This window comes from Hyaena hyaena, unplaced genomic scaffold (genome assembly GCF_003009895.1).
Source record: "Hyaena hyaena isolate Hyena2069 unplaced genomic scaffold, ASM300989v1 scaffold_469, whole genome shotgun sequence".
NCBI classification, from domain to species: domain Eukaryota; kingdom Metazoa; phylum Chordata; class Mammalia; order Carnivora; family Hyaenidae; genus Hyaena; species Hyaena hyaena.
The window spans coordinates 970,862-995,916 of NW_024081103.1; the positions used below are offsets into that span (position 1 = coordinate 970,862).

The 25,055-nt window shown below is 35.6% G+C and overlaps 1 protein-coding gene and 1 non-coding gene across 12 annotated transcripts in view; both read left to right on the plus strand.

Annotated features, from left to right (window-relative positions):
* Positions 1-25,055, plus strand: part of SEC31A (SEC31 homolog A, COPII coat complex component) — a 73,380-nt gene that overhangs the window by 25,199 nt on the left and 23,126 nt on the right. For 6 of the 11 annotated variants that reach the window (XM_039253947.1, XM_039253952.1, XM_039253957.1 and 3 more), the window contains exons 11-20: positions 4,754-4,984; positions 6,012-6,086; positions 7,654-7,692; positions 8,202-8,279; positions 10,612-10,687; positions 11,115-11,293; positions 16,935-17,061; positions 18,019-18,164; positions 19,390-19,563; positions 22,226-22,399. In XM_039253947.1, the coding sequence (XP_039109878.1) occupies positions 4,754-4,984; positions 6,012-6,086; positions 7,654-7,692; positions 8,202-8,279; positions 10,612-10,687; positions 11,115-11,293; positions 16,935-17,061; positions 18,019-18,164; positions 19,390-19,563; positions 22,226-22,399 (1,299 nt within the window). The remainder of the gene's footprint in view (positions 1-4,753; positions 4,985-6,011; positions 6,087-7,653; positions 7,693-8,201; positions 8,280-10,611; positions 10,688-11,114; positions 11,294-16,934; positions 17,062-18,018; positions 18,165-19,389; positions 19,564-22,225; positions 22,400-25,055) is intronic. The other 5 variants (XM_039253955.1, XM_039253956.1, XM_039253958.1 and 2 more) reach the window with 3 other exon arrangements.
* LOC120246480 lies at positions 4,287-4,393 on the plus strand. Its single transcript, XR_005532067.1, has one exon. It is a non-coding gene; the product is annotated as a U6 spliceosomal RNA (small nuclear RNA).

A 25,055-nucleotide genomic window follows, 5' to 3' on the forward strand; every position in this document is an offset into this window, starting at 1 on the left:
TAGAACAGACCATTTTTCCAGTGTTGGGTTACTTTCTTCATACAACCTACAAGTAAAATAAGATTTCATTAGTAGTAATATTAACAGCTAAAGTGTATTTTTTAATTATTTATTTATTTATTTCATATAACTTATTGTCAAATTGGCTTACATACAACACCCAGTGCTCATCCCAGCAAGTGCTCTCCTCAACACCCATTACCCACTTTCTCCTCCCTTCCATCCCCCATCAACCCTCAGTTTGTTCTCTGTATTTAAGAGTCTCCTATGGTTTGCCTCCCTCCCTCTCTGTTTGTAACTATTTTTTTTCTCCTCCCCTCCCCTCATGGTCTTGTGTTAAGTTTCTCAAGATCCATGTATGAATGAAAATATATGATAATCAGTCTTCCTCTGACTGACTTTTTTCACTTAGCACAACATCCTCCAGCTCCATCCATGTTGTTGCAAATGGCAGGATTTCATTCTTTCTCATTGCCAAGTAGTATCCCATTGTATATATAAACCATATCTTCTTTATCCATTCATCAGTCGATGGACATTTAGGCTCTTTCCAAAATTTGGCTATTTGTTGAAAGCTCTGGTATAAATATTAGGGTACATGTACCCCTATGCATCAGCACTCCTGTATCCCTTGGGAAAATTCCTAGCAGTGCTATTGCTGGGTCATAGGGGAGTTTTAGTTTTTTGAGGAACCTCCACACTTTTCCAGAGCAGCTGCACCAGTTTGCATTCCCACCAACGGTGCAGGAGGGTTCCCGTTTCTCCACATCCTCTCTAGCATCTGCAGTTTCCTGATTAGTTCATTTTAGCCAGTCTGACTGGTGTGAGGTGGTATCTCGGTGTGGCTTTGATTTGTATTTCCCTGATGATAAGTGACGTTGAGTATTGTTTCATGTGTCTATTGGACATCTGGATGTCTTCTTTGGAAAAGTGTCCATTCATGTCTTCTCCCAATTTCTTCACTAGATGATTCATTTTTTGAGTGTGGAGTTTGGTGAGTTCTTTATAGATTTTGGTTACTAGCCCTTTACCTGATATGTCATTTGCAAATATCTTTTCCTGTTCTGTCAGGTGCCTTTTGGTTTTATTGATTGTTTCCTTGGCAGTTCAGAAGCTTTTTATCTTGATGAGGTCCCAATAGTTCATTTTTGCTTTTAATTCCCTTGCCTTCAGAGAAGTGTTGAATAAGAAATTGCTGTGGCTGAGGTCAAAGCGGTTGTTGCCTGCTTTCTCCTCTAGGGTTTTCATGGTTTTCTGTCTCACATTTAGGTCTTTCATCTATTTTTGGTTTATTTTTGTGTATGGTGTAAGAATGTGGTCCAGTTTCTTTCTTCTGCATGTTGCTGTCCGGTTCACCCAGCACCATTTGCTAAAGAGACTGTCTTTTTCCATTGGGTACTCTTTCCTGCTTTGTCAAAGATTAGTTGGCCATACATTTGTGGGTCCAATTCTGGGTTCTCTGTTCTATTCAATTGGTCTATGTGTCTGTTTTTGTGCCAAAACTGTATTGTTTTTAATAGCTAAAGTATATTTATGTACTGGGTGCCAGGCACTGTTGTAGTAAGTATTTTGCATATAGTAACTCACTTAATTCTCACAACTGTTTATAAAATAGCTATTACTATTATATCCGTTTTGTAGATAAAGAGAGGCACAGAGAAGTTAAAGAATGTGTCTCATCTTACCCATATAAAGATTTTAGCTCTTCTTCTGCCAGTCTAATCTGATGCCTACTTTGCGTAATGATGAGAGTAAGTCTTGGTAATAATTCCTAAAACTAAGATATTAAGCTTACATCATATGAGTTGGCTGGCTGGCTCAGTCGGTAGAACATGAGACTCTTGGTCTTGAGGTCATAAGTTCAAGTCCCACACTGCAAGTAGAGATTACTTAAAAAAACAAAAACAAAAACATATTATCCAACTTCCCATCATTGTAACAGAATTTATACACATCATAGAATTCTGTATGTTCATGTTTACCAAAACTGAGTGAATGATCTCTGCAGCTGCTATTGAGTTCTTGCTATCATTCTTCTATTAATCAGCCTTAGAACTTTTCCTTTGGCCTCTTGTTTTCATTTCTTAGGTCCAAATATTCCTCTTTTGATAAATCTTTTGGATTTAATTCTTCCTTTTACATTGTGGTTACTCTGCCTAATTTTTCATCTTTTCAAACTAAGCTGTTAGATGATTACATGTCTCTTATTTGTCTATTCCCCCTCCAATCCAACTACATACTCTAGATTAATTTTCCTAAAATAGACCTTTGATTATGTCACTCATAAATCCATTTTGGGGATTTAATTAGCCTCATCATTCCCATTTAGTTTTCTCTATTATCTGCTACTGCCTTTGAAGTTATTCCTTTATGATTTTCCACTTTCTTTACTGAATCCTAATCATTCATCCTGTTAGTTCCTTCTTCCATAAGTAATTAAAACGATTATTTTTATAAAATTGTACATGTACAAGGTTTAAAAGAAAACCAAACTGTACAAAATTTCTTTCCAAATTTTTTATTTCTACCAATTTTTGTAAATTACAGTATTTTCATATTGTTAAGACTTTAAAAATATTTTTATTGTGTTCAGTATCCACATTTGTTTTGGTTGATTTGAAAAAATGCTGACTAACAAGCAACACATCATTATTGCAGTTACGTAGCATTATATTGTTACATAGAACCAAGTAAATGGGTAAATCTTGTGAAACCCAGTTTAGGTCTTGGTTTTGGAGGATGCAGTTTTCACCAACTCCCCTAAAACTTGGGGAAACCTAGCAGTTTTACCTTTCTGTGAAGTTCCATATTCTGTGTGGTATTATCTACACCACATTGAGAACTTATAAGTGCCTGTTGTTTCAGTTGTATTTTCATGTTAAATTCCCTAAAGATAGTGGTTTATGTTTTCTTGGTATTTCCTAGAGTGGGTGACATAACAAAAACTTTGAACATAGTAGACATTTAAAAAGATAAGTTTATGCGGGCACCTGGGTGGCTCACTTGGTTAAGGGCCTGACTTTAGCTCAGGTCATGATCTCGTGATTCATGAGTTTGAGCCCTACATGGGGTTCTGTGCTGACAGCTCAGAGCCTGGAGCCTGATTTAGATTCTGTGTCCCACCATTATCTCTCTGCCTCTCCCCTGCTCGCATTCTGCCTCTCTCAAAAATATATAAGCATTAAAAAAAAAAAGATAAGTTTATGTAAAAACCATAATACTGATACAAAAATAACTGAGTATGAAGGATGAGATTTGGTCCTGTGCTTCTTCACCTGTAATTATTTGTATAAATAAAACATTATTAACTGTCTACTTGCTATATTCAAGGTACTGTAGGTACTGTAGGAGATAGAAGACCAAGTAGATACAAAACCACAGAACCGTCCTTGGAAATATAGAGGAGGCAGAACTTTGCATCTACTCTCCTAGGGTTTTCACCTGGGCCTGAGAATTAAATTGACATAAGACAAATTAACAGGAGAAACGCATACAAATTTTTATGTATACCTGGCCCCTCACTGGGAAATGAAAATACAAACAAATAGCAAAAAAAAACCTAAGTGCTTATATACTAGGTTGAACAAAAAACGGCAGTTGTAACTAAAATATTTAGAGAGTCTAAAGGAAGATAATTGTTATTTAACAAGGTCCGCTTGTACAAATTTCTCTCAGCCTGACTCCTACCTCTGGTGGTAAGAATGTTTCTTTCCCTCTTGAATAGAGAGGGCAACTCTCACAAGGGAGGAAGTTTCATTTACTGCTTTTAGGAAGAAAAGAGAAGGCCAGGAGTACCTCAGTGGCTCAGTCAGTTAAGTGTCCAACTCTTGATTTCAGTTCAGGTCATGATCTTATGGTTCGCGAGTTCCAACCCCAGAGTTGGGCTCCACGCTGACAGTGTAGAGCCTGCTTGGGATCCTCTCTCTCTCTCTCTCCCCATCTCTCTCTCTCTCTCCCCATCTCTCTCTCTCTCTCCCCCTCTCTCTCTCTCTCTCTCCCCCTCTCTCTCTCCCCCTCTCTCTCTCCCTCCCCCTCCCCCAGCTCATTCTCTCTCTCTTTCTCAAAATAAATAAACTGTAAAAATATATATTTAAAAAAAAAAAAAGAGGAGGTCAGAGTGCCTTTCTTTCCTGCTGTTTTTTCAAGTAGTATTTAGCTCCAAATAGTCCTTATGCCAAGTGGCATATTTTGGAGGGGCATATTCTGCCACACTTTAAAACTTAGAGTCTAGGACAGAAGGCGAGGCCTATACATATAGCTAATAGTCGAATCAAAAGAGATCTATAGTGCTCGCTTGAGCAGTACATACAATAAAATTGGAGCAATACAGAAAAGATTAGCATGGCTTCTGCACAAGGGTGACCTGCAAATTCGTGAAGCGTTCTGCATTTTAAAAGAAAAAAAAAGATCTGTAATATATTAAGGACAGCATCTGAGGTGGAAGAGGTGACATTTGATTTGCCTGGGCCTTAAAGAGAAGTAACATTGAGTATGTGGAAGTTAGTAAAAACAAGTAGGTGAAAAATAATGGGGCACAGCAAGTAGTACATTTTATCTAGAAGGTAGTTGGTAATAAGCATAGTAATTGAATATCAGGGTCAGACGTGGAGTATGGAGACTATGCCAGCTAATTTTATCCAGAGTGGTAAAAATTAAGGCCATAGTTCTCTCCTTTAGCAGGTTTTACAGTAAGCACAGGTTTTGGCCTTTTTCTTGGGGTTCAACCTGACTTTGTTCATTTGTCCTTTTCTAGTTTGGAGGCAAACTGGTTACCTTTGAGAATGTCAAAACGCCGTCCCAGCAGGGAGCTGAGCAGCAGCAGCAGCACGTGTTCATTAGTCAGGTTGTAACAGAAAAGGAATTCCTCAGCCGATCGGACCAACTTCAGCAAGTTGTGCAGTCACAAGGATTTGTCAATTATTGTCAGAAAAAAATTGATGCTTCTCAGACGGAGTTTGAAAAAAACGTATGGTCCTTTTTGAAGGTAAAGTTGGTATTAAAACCATTTCATTATCTGCAGATTTAACTCTTCCCATTATATTCTAAATCTGTCTTAATAAAGAAATTATTGCAAGATTGTGATTTCAGGAGCTTCATGATGAAATTAAAGACACGTGAAGAGTACACGACCATATTTTTACGTCAGGTTCTCTGCTTTGAAAAACCTAATAAGAAGTACTTTTTTTATAAGTAAAAAGCAATATAACAGTTGCATTTAAGTGAGAGAGACATTATATTCAGCAGATCTGTTTTAAAATTATAACATAGAGCTTAGTATAATAGAAATCCAGAATATTTAATTTCTGTAGTAGATCCAGTTAAGGAAAATGGGAAAAGAGGGAAAGGTTACAGGGGAGAGAAGTTAAAGGCATTTCTCATTCCTTTTTACTGCATTGCATTTAAGACAGTAGAAAATAGAGATTTCTGGCTGGTCATTTTGCCTCCAGTGGAATGTCTGTTTCTTGAATTTTCCAAAGAGATCTTGAATATAACAAGGTTAACTTCTAAAATTATAGAATTTCATATCTTGTAATTATGAATTTGGGGAAGGAGTTTTAAGACATTGAGTGTTCCACATAGCGTTGGGTTCTGCATGCATGTAACCATTGGGTGTGACTTAGTTTGTGTTTACAAAAATTGTAGTTTAATGTGAACTTTGGCATGCCTGGCTGGTTCTGTTGGTAGAGCATTTGATTCTTGATCTTGGGGATCATGAGTTCAAGCCCCACAATAGGCATAGGGCTCACTTAAAAAATAAAAGTAAGCTCTATTTAACAAGGATAATTAATTACTAGTATACTTAATATTTAAAAAGTAACCTGTTTAAATAAAACGATTTTGGAGATTCTTTCAGTGAGTCTTCTATACAATAGATATAGAAAGCTTTCTTTGATACACTAGACTTTAGTAGACCTTATTTTTGATCATTTTTCATAATTCTACTTGGAATTTGATCAGTTAATTAAAACTTTAAATGTAGGTATTTATTTCAAGAGTGTCTTTTTTTAAAGGTAAATTTTGAGGATGATTCTCGGGGGAAATACCTTGAACTTCTAGGATACAGAAAAGAAGACCTAGGAAAGAAGGTAAATTTCTGGGAAAGGTTAAAAGGCTGTGCTTATACAAGTAAATATTTATGTAGCATAGGTGTTCTTTTTTATAAACTTCCACACAGATAATCTCAGATATTTAGTAAATATTTAATAAGAATATGTGTTGAGTTGCTAAAGTTCTAAATACATATTATTAAATGTGTAACTCCACCTTGTACCTGGATTTAGAAGCCGCAAGAACCACCTTTAATTGAAACTTGATTTAATGAGCTGTGTCGTATCAGGTAGAATTGGGCCTTGAAAGAAAGAGAATAGGTTCTGAACTGCAAACACTGGAAATAACACTTAGATTTTAAGAGGGTGTGTGTAACCAATGACCCTGGGGAAAAAGAAAAAGGGGAAACTGTTAGAGATTACCCCATGTTCACTACAGCTTAAGTAATGAAGAATAGAATACTATTTGAAGTTACCACAATTTTCTGCCCTCGTTCTTTATGCCTTTAGCCCACATTCCCAAGCTCTGTTACTGAGTTGGTCCAGCTGACAAACAGTAAATATTTTGGGACAAGGGCAGTTTATTGTACTGACCCTGAATAAACAAAAGTCTGACTGATTTGCTTAATTATTTTGATTTTAAAAAAAAGATTCCCTTTTAAAAAGAGAAAGTCCTGGGGTGCTCAGGTGGTTTAATCAGTTAAACGTCTGACTTCAGCTCAGGTCATGATCTCGCGGGTTCATGAGTTTGAGTCCTGCATAGGGCTCTGTACTGACAGTGAAGAGCTGCTTTGGATCCTTTCTCTCCTTCTCTTTCTGCCTCTCTCTCTCTCTCTCTTTCTCTCTCTCTCAAAAGTAAAACATTAAAAAAATAAATAAAAATAAAAAGAAAGTCCTTTTCCAGTTTTTCATTCTTCTCAAAGAGGGGCTTAATTATTCATCCCACAGTATTGACATGAGCAGCATGAAAAACACTCTGACTTTGAAAACCTTGAAGGAAATATTTTAGATTCTTTGTGTAATTTGTATTAGCCCTTGTTCTTTCAGAGTGTCTAAAGTTTTCTGTAGAGTTGTTGCATATGTGGTACAGCTTACAGACTATGTACTGTGAGCAGTGCTGAGCACAATGAAGATTTGTGACCCTTCGATGTCACATCATAGCTCTACCACTTATTGGCTGTGTGTCTTTGCTCATTCCTTTAGATTTTTTTTATATTTAATTTTATTATTAGTCTAAAGCTCTCAGTGCTGTAACTTTTAGGTTTATAAGAGATTAATATGAAAGTTTTACTGAATACCCAATAGCAAAAATGAGGAAGTAGAATCTGTTCATGAAGATACTTGTAATAACAGTTCTTTCCCTAGTCCCTAGTGAGTACCTGAAGACATTTTTAAAAATTAATTATAGTTATTTAAAACAAACCAAAAGAAAGCATTCTTGTTTTGAGGTTAGGTTCGTGATTGAATAGCAGATTTTATTCTTTTAAACACACTTGATCTGAACTTTTGTGGATTTTGCCGGTGAAAATAGAGAAAGAGGTGAGCATTTGCTATATGCGTTGAAATAGAATTCCGTGTAGTAGGTGAGTTGTTGTTTTTATTTCAGATTGCTTTGGCCTTGAACAAAGTGGATGGACCCGATGTGGTAAGAAGGCCTTTAAAAATAGCTACCTTCCAGAAATTTGGTTTAGGTCATAACACAGAAGGAAGTGTAATTTAAAAAATATGTCTGTTTTACTGCTTTACAGTGTAAAAATAAATGCTAATTGTAGATATTTAAATAAGTGAAAAACTATCATCATTTTAAAATAGTAGAAGTTTAGCTGATAGAGCATTCTTTTCTCTTAACAATATTTGAATTTTGCAAAAGAGGAAAAACAGTATCAGTGACTGCTCAGATACTTAAGGTTAAGATCTTTGTTCCCAAGGGACTTTTGATGGGGGCTGGGGGAGAGAGAGAAAGGAAAGTCTCGGCAATCATGGCTCTTTGCTTTTCCTCTATTAGTGTTTCTTAAATAAATTTACTTAGTGTTGCTTCTTATGATTAAACTAGCTCTAAATTTGGTTGGTTGGGTCTTTTGTTTTCCTCATTTACTAATATTCTTTTTTTGCTGCATTCTTCAACTTCCTCTGTAATTGTTTTGTGTACCAAAGGCTCTTAAAGACTCTGACCCAGTAGCACAGAGTGATGGGGAGGAGAGCCCTGCTGCTGAAGAGCAGCTCTTGGGAGAGGTACTTATTTTTTTCATTTTTAATTACATTGGGAAAGTATGTGGTATTTGTTTATCTCACACTGAAATATGGAAAATCTGCTTGACTGCTTGTTCCAGAATGAAATTGGAATATATTATTTTCTTAGAGATTTTGGGGGTAGGAGTCTATTTACTAGTGTAACAGAACTATCGTCAATGAAGTCTTTAGTCCTCTGACCTAGCTTCTGGATTATATGTCTTAAAATTAACAGTTGACATGAGATTGACTTAATTTGGTCAATGGGTATCAGCATGTCAAAATGAAGAGATGTTGCTTAGAAATCCACAATGCATTGCATGTAAAGTTAAATGCTTTTACTTGACACATTAATATTTAGGACCTGTGATCAGTGAGTGACAAAGGCTTCTAGATTAGTCTTGAACTTTGAATTAAGGTGTAGAAATGTCCACTAATTTGAACTGTCATGATTTATTGATTGACATGATAAACGTGTCCTGCATTATAGTTGACAGTTTTTATAACCAGTTAAAAAGAGTCCTTGAACACAGAGTTGTATCGTTAATTTTTTCCTTTTGTTTTTCTGGGTTTTTTTTTAACCACTACTAAATAATTCTGTACTTTTCTTGCTTCCTAATTATATTTCACCTTGGACAATTAATCAACAAGTTCTTGTTTCTCACCTCATCTTTGACTTTGTCATTGTTCTTTCTGGTATGGAGATACCCTGACTATGGGATGTCTCTTACAATCCTTTGCTAAGTTATAAAAGTAGTTCATCAGTAAATTTAGACTTTTACAAAGTAATTATTAAAAAACAACTTTCCTTAGAAGTGGATCTTCTGACATTTATTTATTCTGAAAATAGAGAATATGTGTAAAATCTTAGTGAAACTTTGAATCACTCTTGGGAATACCTATACAGAACTGTAGGATACATTGAAGAAATGTACTTTCATTTATATACAACTAGATTAACTATGTATTATCAAATATAGGGCCGTTTGGAAATACACTTTTGAATTAATAGATCAGAATAATATGCACTTAACAAAATGAGAGACACCAAATGGTATTCCAAAAAATTCTGTTTAAGGAGATAGGATTATCTCCTTTACTGTGATAAAGCTATTTTTTTATCAGACAGAGTAATTTACACATTGAAAATACTCAATAAGTAATCAGCTGGTTTTTTTTACCATTATTTACATTTCAGAAGTCAATAAACAAGAGTTTATTAATTGTTTTCTTATAAGGCAAATTTGAAAATTGTGAGTTAAAAAAAAGAAAACTTTTTTTTGTTAAGTTAGTGAATATAATCAGATCAGTGTCTGATTTATTTATTAATAGGAATACTTTAAGTTCTACATTTTTTTTTAAAGTTCTAAAATGCTTCCTTTTAATTAGGGAGTTAAGGTTTTAGTTATTCTTCTGTAATAGTCAATATTGGCTAATTAAGCATTGATGCTGCTCTGCTCTGCACTAAAATTTGCCAATCCAAAAATGCCCTGACTTTGAATACTAGGTGTTTACATTTGGATGAATAGGTAACACACAGAGAAGATAGCTGTTTTATCTCCTGTAAGACAGCAGTGTTTTTCTTTAAAATTTTCTCTATCATCTCTTTAATATATTTTATTTTTGTCTTCTTGTGAATTTTTATGCCTAGAACAGAAAGCATTTAAACTATTTGCCAACAGTATGCCTTCATTATGTTTCTTTTCTTCTAAAGAAAGAAAATATACTTACAAGTAGTATCAGAAACTTAGAACAGTGTATCTTTTTACCAGACCAACCTGCTAATGCAGATACAACTAATTTAAGAGAATATAAAGACTGTAATTGAATTTGAGTATATTCAAACAGTCATTTGTATAGCATTTGTATAAGGGCACCAAGTGATTTTTATTTTCCTTTCATGACTGATTCAATTAAAACAAAAAGACCTTATAACTAAACCTAATGGACAGAAATATTTAGACATAGAAAAGTTTAGATGTGTAGACCAGAGTGGTTTTAAAAATCTAAATGTGGTAACATTAAAAACATGTGTATTTTGCTTGTTTCAAGCTCCTCTTATTTGAAGTATCTAAGAAAACAAACATTCTTCAATAATTTCTGAACTCTAGTAACGGATATGTAGTTTGTTTAACGTTCCTGATGACCTTGGATTTTATTTATAATGTATAATGGGAGTTAATACTTAGGAAAGTCTTGGATCTGAGAACTTTTCTGGAATAACTGCTCATGTCATCTAGTCAGTAGGTGAATAATCATATATAAATTTTGTTTTGCCAGTAAATTACTCCACAGTTTCACTCTGGCTAAATTGCTGCCCTTTCCATCTCTTTAGTGCATTAAAGAGGGAAAACAAGAATCTGAATTTCTACCACCAGCAGGAGGAACATTTAACATCTCCATCAGTGGTGGTAAGTACTTATTTCATTTTATTTTTAACTATTTGAAAGCAAATAGTCCTTAAATTTAAGTTACAAATGTTTGGTAACAAGTGGTTAGAGGGTTGAAAACAAGAACCCAGTTATTTAGTATATGTAATCAGTCTCTTGGAGATAATGGTATGTTCTGACATCTATGTGGTAAAAACTGTGCAATGATCTCTGTTATTCCAGTGTAAACAATCTGAAAAATGTGTTCTTTTACCTGATTTTACTTACATGAATCTCAGTATATTTCCATAGATCTCAACAGTTTGTGTTAGAAATTGATCCCCTAGTAATATTCACAAATTAGCATTGTTTTCTCTTTTGTGTGTGCATGTAAAAGTTGGTATGTATAAGATTTTTTTCTTTTAAGAAAACTTTTTTTTAATTTGGGTGTATTATTTCTTTATTGCAGATATTGATGGTTTAATCACTCAGGCTTTGCTGACGGGTAACTTTGAGAGTGCTGTTGACCTTTGTTTACATGATAATCGCATGGCTGATGCCATCATCTTGGCCATAGCAGGTGGACAAGAACTTTTGGCTCGAACCCAGAAAAAATACTTTGCAAAGTCCCAGAGCAAAATTACCAGGGTATGTTATTTTAAAAATAGATAAACTATAACACTTTTCTGATTATAAAAGAAATACATTCTTACTGTAGATAATTGATATGCAGAAAACAGCAAAAAAAACAAAACACAAATAAACCCCACCCATAGTTCCTTGAACCTGAAATAGTTATTGTTGATAGTTTTGCATTGTTTTTATTTTTTGTACTTTGTATATATAATTTTTTGATGAAAAGTACTTTTCATATTTTTATTGTAGAGAAGTTAGAACATAGAAAAATGTAAAGGTAAATATTTTAATTTTTAAATTCTAATTCTTCCAGGGGCGCCTGGGTGGCTTAGTCAGTTAAGCGTCCGACTTTCGCTTAGGTCATGATCTCACGGTTGGTGGGTTCGAGCCCTGCATCGGGCTCTGTGCTGACTGCCAGCTCAGAGCCTGGAGCCTGCTTCAGATTCTGTGTCTCCCTCTCTCTCTGACCCTCCCCTGCTCACGCAAAAAAAAAAAAAAAAAACCCATAAAAAAATAAATAAATAAATTCTAATTCTTCCATCAAATTGGTACATATGCTTTTATACCTCTTTCTGTAGAGGTATTTGTATTTGTAGAATTTTTTAAAACAGAATCAGGATCATATATATATATGTATATATGTGTGTAGTTTTGTTTGTACATATTACTATTTAAATGGTTTACCAGATCAGTAAAGATTCCTACAAAAATTAATTGCTCTATAATGCTTTGTAGTAAAGATACATAATATTCCTGTTATTTTGAGTTGTTTTGTTTTCAATATTTTCCTAACATAGATAGTGATTAAACATCTTTGTTGTGCCTAGGGATTTTGTATGATTTGTAATTATTTAATGAAGGTGTATTCTGTTCTACTGATCTATGTGTCTATTTTTGTTCCAGTACCATACTGTTTTGATCACTACAGCTTTGTAATATAACTTGAAGTCCAGAATTATGATGCCTCCAGCTTTGCTATCCTTTTTCAAGTTGCTTTGTTTATTTAGGGCCTTTTGTGTTACCATACAAATTTTAGGATTGTTTATTCTAGTTCTGTGGAAAATGCTGTTGGCATTTTGATAGGGATTACATTAAATGCATAGATTGCTTTAGGTAATACAGATATTTTAATAATATTTTTCTCCCAGTCCATGAGCCTGGAATATCTTTCCATTTCTTTGTGTCATCTTCAATTTCTTTCATCAGTGTTTTATAATTTTCAGTATTTTATAATTTGCTTAGGTTTATTCCTATGTATTTTATGGTACAATTGTAAATGGGATTGATTCCTTAATTTCTCTTTCTACTGCCTCATTATTGGTGTCTAGAAATGCAATAGACTTCTGTACGTTGATTTTGTATCCCATGGCTTCACTGAATTCAGGGGTCAGTTGTAGCAATTATTTGGTGGACTCTTTTGGATTTTCTACATAGAGTATCATGTCATCTGCAAATAGTGAAAGTTTTACTTCTTCCTTGCCAATTTGGATGCATTTTATTTCTTTTTGTTGTCTAATTGCTGTGGATAAGACTTCCAGTACTATGTTGAATAAAAGTGGTGAGAGTGGACATTGCTATCTTGTTCCTTACTGTAGAGGAACAGTTCTCAGTTTTTCCCCATTTAGGGTGATATTAGCTGTGAGTTTTCATAAAAGGCTTTTATTATATTGAGGTATGTTCCTTCTAAACTTAGTTTTTATCATGAATGGATGTTGTGCTTTGTCAGGTGCCTTTTTTGTATCTATTGAAAGGATCATATGGTTCCTATCCTTTCTCTTATTGATGTGATGTGTCACGTTGATTGATTTGTGAATATTGAACCACTCTAGCAGCCCAGGAATAAATCCCACTTGATTGTGGTGAATAATTTTTTAAAATATATTGTTCAATTTGATTTGCTAGTATTTTGCTGAGGATTTTTGCATCTATGCTTGTCAGAGATAGTGGCCTGTAGTTCTTTTTTTGTATTGTCTTTATCTGATTTTGGTATCAGGGTAATGCTGGCCTCATAGGATGAACTTGGAAGTTTATCTTTTCTCTTTTTTGGAATAATTTGAGAAGAATAGTTACAGAATTGGGTAGAATTCATCTGTGAAACCATCTGTTTCTGGACTTGTTTTTTGATTACTGATTCACTTTCTTTGCTGGTTATCAGTCTGTTCAAATTTTCTATTTCTACTTAAGTTTTGGTGGTTTATGTTTCTAGGAATTTACCTGTTTCTTCTAAGATGCCTAATTTGTTGACGTATAGATTTTTCATAATATTCTTATAATTGTTTGTATTACTATGATGTTGGTGGTTATTTCTTCTCTCTCATTTGTGATTTTATTTATTTGGGTCCTTTCTCTCTTCTTTTTCGTAAGTCTGGCTAGAGATCTATCAATTTTATTAATTTTTTCAAAGAAACAGCTCCTGGTTTCATTGATTTGTTCTATATATATATATTTTTTAAGTTTCTATGTCACTTATTTCTTCTCTAATCTTAATTATTTTCTTCATTCTTTTGGTCTTAGGTTTCATTTGTTGTTTTTTATCTAGCTTCTTTAGGTGCAAGGTTAGGTTATTTGGTTATTTTGCTCACTTCTTGAGGTAGGCCTATATTGAGGTAGGCATAAACTTCCTGCTTAGAACCATTTTTGCTGCATCCTAGCGATTTTGGACTGTCATGTTTTTATTTTCATTTGTTTCCATGTACTTTTAAAATTTCTTCTTTTATTTCCTAGTTGACCTATTTATTATTTAGTAACATGTTATTTAACTCCCATGTATTTGTGATCTTTGCAGATTTTTTTCCATAGGGCTGACTTGTAGTTTCATAGCATTGTGGTCAGAAAAGATGCGTAGTATGACTTCAGGTTTTTTGTATTTGTTGAGGCCTATTTTGTGACCCAATATGAGTCTATTCTGAAGAATGGTTTTTTTTTAAAAATTTTTTTTATTAAGTTTATTTATTTTGATCGAGGGAATGGGAGAGAAAGACACACAGAGAGAAAGAATCCATGCAGGCTCTGCGTTGTCGCCACAGAGCCCGATGCGGAGCTTGAACTCATGAACCATGAGACCATGACCTGAGCTGAAATCAAAAGTCTGCTGCTTAACCAACTAAACCACCTGGGTGCCCCTCTGGAGAATGCTCTCTGTGCACTCAAAAAGAATGTGTATTCTGCTGCTTTAGGATGAAATGTTGTGAATATTATCTATTAAGTCCATTCGGTCCAGTGTGTCATTCAAATTACTTTCTGTTTAGATGATCTGTCCATTTATGTAAGTGGGGTGTTAAAGTCCCCTGCCGTTTTTGTGTTATTTTCAATTAGTTCCTTTGTGTTTGTTATTAATTGTTCTATGTATTTGAGTGTTCTCTGTTGGGTGCATAAATATTTACAATTGTATGTCTTCTTGTTGGATATATTCTTAATATATACTAGCCTATTTTTGTTTCTTGTTATAGTCTTTGTTTTATTTTTATTTTTTATTTTTATTTATTTCTGAGAGAGAGAGACAGCATGAGAAGGGGAGGGTCAGAGAGAGAGGGAGACACAGAATCTGAAACAGGGTCCAGGCTCTGAGCTGGTTGTCAGCACAGAGCCCGACACGGGGCTCGAACCCACAAACCGTGAGATCATGACCTGAGCCGAAGTCGGATGCTTAACTGACTGAGCCACCCAGGTGCCCCCAGTCTTTGTTTTATAGTCTAGTTTGTCTGATACAAGTATTGCTACTCCAGCTTTCTTTTGACATCCATTTGCATGATAAATATTTTCTATCACCTCACTTTGAATCTACAGGTATCTTTAGGTCTAAGACAAGTCTCTTGTAAGCAGCATATAGATGGGTCTTATTTTTTTGTCCATTCTTTTTTTTAAAATGTTTTATTTATTTCTGAGAGAGAGAGAAATAGTGTGAGCAGGGGAGGGTCAGAGAGAGAGGGAGACACAGAATCTGAAGCAGGCTCCAGGCTCTGAGTTGGCTGTCAGCACAGAGCCTGATGCGGGGCTCGAACCCATGAACTGTGAGATCATGACCTGAGCTGAAGTTGGACGCTTAACTGACTGAGCCACCCAGGCGCCCCGAGTCTTTGTTTTAAAGTCTAGTTTGTCTGATACAAGTATTGCTTCTCCAGCTTTCTTTTGACATTCATTTGCATGATTAATATTTTCCATCCCCTCACTTTGAATCTACAGGTATCTCTAAGACTAAAACAAGTCTCTTGTAAGCAGCATATAGATGGGTCTTATTTTTTTATCCATTCTGACACTTTATGTCTTTTTTTTTTGACACCTTACATCTTTTAATTGGAGCATTTAGTCCATGTACATTCAAAGTCATTATTGATAGATAAGTATTTATTGCCATTTTATTACTTGTTTTGTGGTTGTTTCTAGAGATTTTCTCTGATCTTTTCTTGTCTTTCTTTCACATTTGCTGATTTTCTCTATTGATCAGAATTTCTCTTTATTCCTTGTAATAAAGAATTTTTTTTTAAAAGCGTTTATTTTTGAGAGAGAGAGACAGAGCATGAGTGGGGGAGGAACAGATAGAGGGAGACAGAAAATCCCACGCAGACCCCGACACAGGGCTCAAACTTATGAATTATGAGATCATGACCTGAGCCGAAACCAAGAGTTGGACACTTAACCAGCTTAGCCACCCAGGTGCCCCAAGAATGGTTTTTGATCTGTGGTTACCATTAGGTTTGTGTATAACTTCTTCTGCATATAGCAGTCTGTGTTAAGTTCACGGTTGTTTTAAGTTTAAACCCATTCTTTTCCCCTCTCCTCACTTTTTATACAGATTATTATATTTTATATCCTTTGTGTGTGTGAGTTCCCTGACTGATTTCTAATTTCTGGAGTATTTAGGATGATTGGAGAGTTATCTAGTTTTATTTGTGGGACAAGGTAAGCCTAGGGTCCTACTCCTCTGCCTCCATCTTCCTGTTTCCCAACCTTGATGAAGTTAGTTCTGACTTCATATCTCACATGTACTCAAAACATTTTTTCTGATCCATCAGATCAAGTCATATCTTCCTAGTAATGTTTTGATAATACCCTATACTTTTCCTTCTCAGCATATTTTTTTTTAAGTTTCTTTTTTTTAAAGTAATCTCTACACCCAACATGGGACTTTAGCTCACTATGTCAAGATCAAGAGTCACATACTCCTGGGGCGCCTGGGTGGCTTAGTCGGTTAAGCGTCCGACTTTCGCTTAGGTCATGATCTCGCGGTTCGTGGGTTCAACCCCCGTGGGGTTGGAGCCTGTTTCGGAGTCTGTGTCTCCCTCTCTCTCTGACCCTTCCCTGCTCACGCTGTCTCTCTCTCTCCTAGAAATAAATAAAAATATTTAAAAAAAAAAAAAAGTCACATACTCCTCTGACTGAGCCAGCCTGACTCCCCTCCTTCTCAGCATACTTATAAAATATGTTTGTGTGATAGGGCTTGTTTGGGTTTTTTGTTTGTTTGTTTGTTTTTTTGAGGAAAAATAATAACCATCTTTTATGTCAGTTGGTTCAAGGGTATTCTTCACCTTGCTGCTGCTTTATTCTGCATGAAATACTATAAATAGTAGATTTAAAAGATATGATTAGCTAGAGTTCATTTTTACTAATATACCAAAGGTTTTTAATTCTCCATTTATTATTTCCCTTTCTTAAGCTAATTACTGCAGTGGTGATGAAGAACTGGAAAGAAATTGTTGAGTCTTGTGACCTTAAAAATTGGAGAGAGGCTTTAGCTGCAGTATTGACTTATGCTAAACCAGATGAGTTTTCAGCCCTTTGTGGTAAGAAAATGAGCCTTATATTTGTATAATGTATATGGCATCGTATATTTTAAATAAACTTAATAGATATTATTGGAAATGTTTGCAAACCAGCGAATCATAGATAAGAAAAAGTTCTCGTTTAAATACTTTTCTCAGAGTCATTAACTACATTACTTCTCCATACCTCGTCATTATTTTTAGTAATACTTCTTAACGATTTTGGCTCCCAGTAGACCAGATCTAGAATGTTTCCTCCGCCATTTACTAGTTGTATGACTGAGGAAAGATTACTTTCCAAGCCTTAGTTAGTCTATTGTATGTAAAATGACACATAATCATTTTTTCTCTTAATAAATACTAGCTTATAAATTAGTAATTATAACATTTGATTAGATATTATAAATTACTATTAAAGGCCTTGACTTGACTGGTGGCTAAGGAATGATACTCCTTACTAGTAATAACAGCTTCAGACAGCTAGTATCAGAAGAACCAACCATTGGCTACACTGGAAGTATTATGAGACTATGAAAGTTATATTAACTTTATTATCATAAGTAATTTATCGTAGTCCTACCTACCATTGATCTTCATTCCAAATATGCCATATTTTAGTCTACTCTTTACACAAATATCTGTTATGTTGAAATGGAGTTAAATGTTCATTAGGATTTTTCTGTTCAAATGTTCTTTCCATTTATTATTTTTTAATGTAATTAATGGAAATTCATTCTGCAACTAGGTATATAGACTCTTGAGAGGTCATTTATTATATACAATTTGTCATGCACTTCCATTCATTTAATAAAGAAATAATTTACTGGGCATTTACATAACAGTGATTTTGTTTCTATCTGCTACCCGTTGGTTGTGAAGTTTAATTCATACTTCTGAAAATATTAATGGCCTACTTAGAACTTCGTGTACAGTTTGCCTTGAGTGTAATCTTAACTTTGTTTTCCTCTTGATCTATAGATCTTTTGGGAACCAGGCTTGAAAATGAAGGTGATAGCGTCCTGCAGACTCAGGCATGTCTCTGCTATATCTGCGCAGGGAATGTAGAGAAACTAGTTGCATGTTGGACTAAAGCTCAAGATGGAAGCAATCCTTTGTCCCTTCAGGTTCGTATCTGTGAAACAAAAGGTGCTTACTTTCTAGTGTTATCTTTCACCCTCCTAGTCTAGAAATTGATTTGTTCCAGAAGTTCATTTCACCTTTGTGAAAACTTAGGTGTAGGTAAGAGAGGTCCTTATCCCACACTGCTTCTTTCCTTGCCCAAGGCAGATAGGGTTGCCAGAGGCAGGGAGAGAAGCACAAGGCACTCCAGGACTGTTTTCACGCTCTTGCCACCTGCTTCCCCCAGTAAACTACCAGATCACAACCTTGATTTCACAAACAGTTGCAACTCCATTTTACTATCCCATCATCTCATACTTTACCCCTCCTTTACCCCAACACTCCGAGTTGTAACTTTAAAGATCATTTTATTGGGGCACCTGGGTGGCTCAGTTGGTTAAGCATCCGACTTCAGCTCGGGTCATGGTCTCATGGCTCATGAGTTCGAGCCCCACTTCCGGCTCTGTGCTGATAGCTCGGAGCTTAGAGCCTGCTTCAGATTCTGTGTCTCCCTCTCTCTCTACCCCTCCCCCACTCATGCTCTGTCTCTCTCTCTCTCTCAAAAATAAACATTAAAAAATATTTAAAAAAAGATCACTTTATTAAAACTGAAAATCTGGTAGGAAATCACTGTTTTCCTTCTAAGTGCTTTTGAGAGAAAGCACACTTGTTTTACACTTCTGGATCTGTGTATCTTTGAAGGGCAGATGGGTAGGATATTCTTGTGCTTTATACTTGAGGCTTTCCATTGTTGAAATGATTGGTATTGAAGAGCAACATGAAAATCTTGGGGTTAAAATAGTAAGCTCACTGGAGGTGACTTCGTAGTAGTAGTGTTTTTTATAGAACAGGTAGTATGATGATTTCAGTCATAGTTCCTTTTATACCTGCTGGAACCTGGTTTCTGCCTTTGGACATCTGTCTGCCAATCACTTTCATTTTGGATGCTTGCCTGCTTTAGGGTCACAAGACAAGTACCTGGCAGTTTAAGGATATTTAAGAGAAGGAAATAACCTGTGCCCTAACCATGAGTAAGATACCTTCTTCCTCCTTTTTCACTTTACCTAAATGGTGGTCAGCCATTGCAGAAGTTTTTAAGAGAGAGGATAATAAGATGTACTTTTAGTGGGTTTTAGAAATCGTAGTAACTCTTTATTCCGGCTCTCTTGCATACATATCTTGGTAATTTTGTTTGCTTCCCCCTCCCTCTCCCTTCTTGTCCTCACTTAGGATCTTATTGAGAAAGTTGTCATCCTGCGGAAAGCTGTACAACTCACCCAAACCATGGACACCAACACTGTAGGAGTTCTTTTGGCTGAGAAGATGAGTCAGTATGCTAATTTGTTGGCAGCCCAAGGCAGTATTGCTGCAGCCTTGGCTTTTCTTCCCGAAAACACCAACCAGGTAATTAGAATTGACCATGTTTCTTCTTTTAATGTGTGAGTAAGGTGAGTCCTGTAGGTAGCACTCAGTATTAAACAGAAGCATATCGGTAAGTAGAATGTTTTGGAACAGTTAAATTTCTGTCATCTGACCATAAGTGGCCGTTACTGACAGTTATTCAAGGATCATTTCAGGTGTACCCAGACGGTATTGGAGAGATAGGGTGCTCTTGTAGTACAATAGATCCCTTTATATTAATGGGCATAGTATTTGAGGAGAAAAATGGAAAAGGACCAACTTCTAATTTCTTGAGACCAATGCTGATTCTTTGTACGTGGTTCTTTGTAGGAATCTTCTGTGTTAGAAAGCTATAAATATTAATACTTAAGTAATTGGGGTTGTCGTTTTAAAATTCCCACAAATGCCACCCCAGACATAGATATTAGTGAAGAAATTCATTCTGTGTACCATTTCAGTCTGATATTGTCTGTGGACAAGTATATTTTTAGAGTACTCAAGGCAGGAAGAATTACATTTCTTATTTCTTACTTGGTATGCATTAAAACGGGCTTTTTCAGTGCAGTGGATTAAGTAAGTGACTGACTATACTGTGATGGACACGATTGCCAGAATTCTTTTCCTAAGTTAGTTTTCCAAACTCAAGCTGACTATAGACAAGTAAACATAGGATTCCAAAAGTGATACATACTGTGATAAGACGCAGTAGTGCAGTGGAAGCACAGAAGAGGGCAGCCTAAATTTAATAATGGAGCATGGGTGGCAATCAAGGTGAGGTTTGAGAATAGTTTTCCACAAGTAGGATGTTTATATTGTGTGTCTGACAGAGTTTAATTTTGAGCCTTGAAGATATTTTCTTGTATCTATACTTTTTATTATATACTTTATTTTGTTTTTTGTTTTTTTTTTAATTTTTTTTATGTTTTATTTATTTCTAGGAGAGAGAGAGAGAGAGAGAGAGAGAGACAGCGTGAGCAGGGGAGGGTCAGAGAGAGAGGGAGTGACAGACTCTGAAACAGGCTCCAGGCTCTGAGCTGGCAGTCAGCACAGAGCCCGACGCGGGGCTCGAACCCACGAACCGCGAGATCATGACCTAAGCGAAAGTCGGACGCTTAACCGACTAAGCCACCCAGGCGCCCGACTTTATTTTGTTTTTGATGGATTTTTTTTTTGTTAAATGTTTTCAATATTTTGTCTGTTCTAGGGAGTTATCAATAAATTTCATTGAGTAGTTTCATTGAGTAAAAATACCGAAATCTGTGTTCCAGCATTATGGAGGTATAACTCTGTAGTTGGTTTTGAAACACATTTACATGTCATATCTTTGTATTTTATCTATGAGAATATTAGATGGAATAGAAACAGACTTTATGAAGACCTTGGCATAATTATTTTATGACTTTTTAAACACCCCTTTAATATTGAGTTATAAGACCCTTTAAGACTAACTTAATCTAAGACCTTTAGGTCTTCTAGCCTCAGTATTAAACTCTTTATTTTCAATACCATTTATAACCACATACATTTTCTTTTTCTTTTTTAAATTTTTTTAAAAGTTTATTTACTTTGAGAGAGAACACATGCATGCACGTAAGCAGGAGAGGAGCAGAGAGAGAGTGAGAAAGAGAATCCCAAGCAGGCTCTGCATTGTCAGCATAGAGCCTGACACAGGGCTTGAACTCATGAACAGAGAGATCATGACCTGAACCGAAGTCAGATAATGAACCGACTGAGCCACCCAGGCGCCCCAACCACATGCATTTTCTATATATTATTCTTCATATTATCTTCATTATTCTTTCCTTTGGACTTTTAAAGAACATTCTTTATGTAAAAATAAACAATTTTGAAGTTGCTGCCTTCTGTATATCTCAGTAGACCCTTAGTATTTTCTGGGGAATATGTCCTGAGACTGTGGTATCGTTATAGTATTTGGTCTTCCTCCCTAATAGGCACTAAAGTATACCTAAGAGTTTAAATGACAGCTTTAAACTTTTAGTGAATTTGTAAAAACGTAGGACTTTTAAAGTTACTAAGATCGGTTCTTGCTGAAATATTTTAATATTTCCTTTTTGTTGTTGTTTGTTAATACCTAGAACATGTATGTGGTCAACTCATACTTATTGTAGATCTGTATAATTGTAGACCTGTATAAGCTACCATGAGTGTGACATCGTACTCTTTTATTTCCAACATCTCTCTTTCTTTTTTTTTTTAATTAATTTTCCTTTCTTTCTTAAATCATCATTTTTTCCCATCACATCATTAGCAATTGATTCTTTTGGGGACCTTTTTTCCCTATAAAGAAATGAAGTTGTATTTTTTTAACTACTTTTGTGATTTGTGAGCATTACTCGACTGTAAGAAAATAACAAAAGAACAGAGATGATGAGTGACACTGATCTTACATACTACTGTGTGGTAGGCATAATTCAGATCCTTGCCTCAGTTCAATGATATATCATGGGCCTTTGGTATGAGCCTTGAGTATTAGAAGCCATGATGTTAAACCCTCTTGTGTCAGGGTCTTTTATATTATATAGGAGACAGCATATGGACAAGGAGCATAAGACCGACGAAGCTTACTTTAAGAAAAGCAACATGCTGTCATATAGTTCAGTGAATTTTAACATTCTGCTGTATTTTCTTCCATTGTTCGTTGTAGCCAAATATTGTGCAGCTTCGTGACAGACTTTGTAGAGCGCAAGGACAGCCTGTACCAGGACAGGAATCACCTAAAATGCCTTATGAGAGGCAGCAGCTGCCTAAGGGCAGGCCTGGACCAGTGGCTGGCCACACACAGATGCCGAGAGCTCCAGCTCAGCAATATTATCCCCATGTGAGTGATACGGTCCAGATTAAGTAGGAACATTTATGTATTTCTATTCAAATTGTGTTGGGTAAGAGACCTGAATCTGCTATGATAAAACTAGACAACGTATTGTTTTAATAGTTTTTATAGTCTTGAAAGTGATACTTATGGTCTGTTTCTTTTTATTTTTATTTATTTATTTTTAAGTTTTTTATTTCTTTAAGTAATCTCTGCACTGAACATGGGTGGGGCTCGAACCTACAACTCCGAGATCTAGAGTCGCATGCTCTTCCAGCTGAGCCAGCCAGGTGCCCCTGGTCTGCTTTTTTTTTTTTTTTTTTTTTTTTTAAGTAATCTCTGCACTGAACATGGGTGGGGCTCGAACCTACAACTCCGAGATCTAGAGTCGCATGCTCTTCCAGCTGAGCCAGCCAGGTGCCCCTGGTTTTTTTTTTTTTTTTTTTTTTTTTTTTTTTTAAATCACTTTAATCTGGTCAAACAGATTATATTTTAGACATAAATTAATTTAAGCTCTCTGGGGAGATTATGTATTTCCCCGTCATTCAGATTACCCGTACACATGTACATCTGCTCTTGAAACTGCTTCAATTTGATTCATCTAACAAACTGTAAGTAAAGTAGTGGGAATAATTTTGTGGGTGATTTGGTTAATACTATGAAATATTTTTTAAAAAGGTTTATTCTTATTGTGAGTATTTTATGCTGAATCATTATTACAGGTTTACTGTGTCTTCTGTAGCAACACAACACAATGAAGTATTCAGAACATACTTTTTTTTGGATAACTTGGATATTAGCGAATGACCAAAGGTGTATGAAGTTGTAGATCATAGGACTATAAAGATAATTAAATATTTTTAAGTAAGTAAATTAAAACATTTAGTGGCATAAAATGTGGCATTTTACTGTTTTTTTACTATTTCATACAGAAACTTATATTTCCGGACCTGCAGATAACCTTCATGTTCTTAAACGAAAAGTACATTTTCATAAGTAATAAATGGTCTTGATTGATAACAAAGTTAGCAGATACTCTGCCCATTTTAAAATACAACAGATTACTGATAGAATTGACAAGGTCTTTTTTATAATTTATCGCAGCAAAGGTAAATATAAAATCATGGAAATGTGCTCTTTTGTCTGTTGTACTTTTGATTAATACTTAATCAGGAATAGATCACATTTGGATTTAACTATTCTAGAGTATTCTCCATTTTGTTTTATTTTTTCTTTATTTGATCATTATTTACTGAGAGCTTATACGAGTGCCTATCTTATTCTATTTGTTGATATATTGGTAAACAAATCAGATCAAGTTTCCCACTAGTATGAAGATGTTACTAGTTTTAGAAAAGTCTATGACATAGGTAGGGCAAAGCAGGCAATGGCTGGAAGAACTAACAGGCAGAGATGTCAAGTGACAAGCCAGAGTTTTAAGACTTAGAGCTTGAATTTCTTAGTATCACCTGACTACTTAATGGCAAACTTGATATTAGAACTCCCAAGCATCTTTTGTTCAATCACACTGTCTTGGAGGGTACTGAAGTGAGACATTCTCTACGTTAGGAAAAGAGAATATTCCTCTTTATGTCCTTGAGTTTATCCGTCTTTCTGGGAAGATGTAAAAACATTGAAAGACTTCGGTTATACTTTGACTTAGCAGTCTAATATTTTAACAAAAGAAAAACATTGAGAAATTAAGCAGTGATTTTCTTTTTTTTTTTAATGTTTACTTATTTTGAGAGAGAGAGGGAGAGAGAGAGAGGGAGAATGTGTGCACATGGGAGCAGGAGACGGGCAGAGAGAGAGGGAGAGAGAATTTCAAGCCATGCCCGGTGCAGAGCCAAACGTGGGGCTCGATCCCACAACTGTGAGATCATGACCTGAGCTGAAATCAAGAGTCAGATGTTTAACTGACTGAGCCACCCAGACACCACAACCAATGATTTTCTTGTTTAAAGCTTATCATGTGCCAGATGAGGACAGTGGCTTGTGGTTTTAAAGGAATGTTTACAGGCAAGAGTAAAGGGGTGAGAGGGAGGCCAGATTAGTAGGAGTTCCACTTCCACTTGGAGTTTCTCTGAAGATTTACTTGACCAGAATGATTTTGGTAGCTTAAAAATTTTTTTCTTAAATCTTAGGACTCCAGGGTAAGTAAGCAGCGTGGTGTAGTATAGCAAACACTGGCCTGGGCATCAGGAGACCTGGGTTCAGTCCTCGCTCTGTCACCAGCTAGTTGTATGGACCTCAGGAAGCCCCTCTGTCTCTCTGGGCATTGGTTTTCTCAGTGGTCATGGGTGGGGATTAGACTGGTTGATCTCTAATATTCTCTGATTGTGTGTTTCCTAAGCCTCATATGGGACTAATACAATTTTTGCAGCTCTAATAAGATCCAGAAAAGGGAACTTATAGCAATATGCTTACAGATCTATAGCAGCATGAATACTATTAATGCTTCAAAATCACTTTTCTACTCAATTACCTTTTTTCTCCCAGTAGCTTCTTTCCTTACCTACTTATAGGAACTAGCCTTTCCCCTTATTCTTGACACTTGAATGCCATTGTTTTTTATGCTTTGATTTAGGTTTTTCTGTTGATTTTTCTACTGCCTCCCTCTCCCTGTTTTGTTGTGAATGTGTTTTTCTTTTGGAATCCCAGCTAC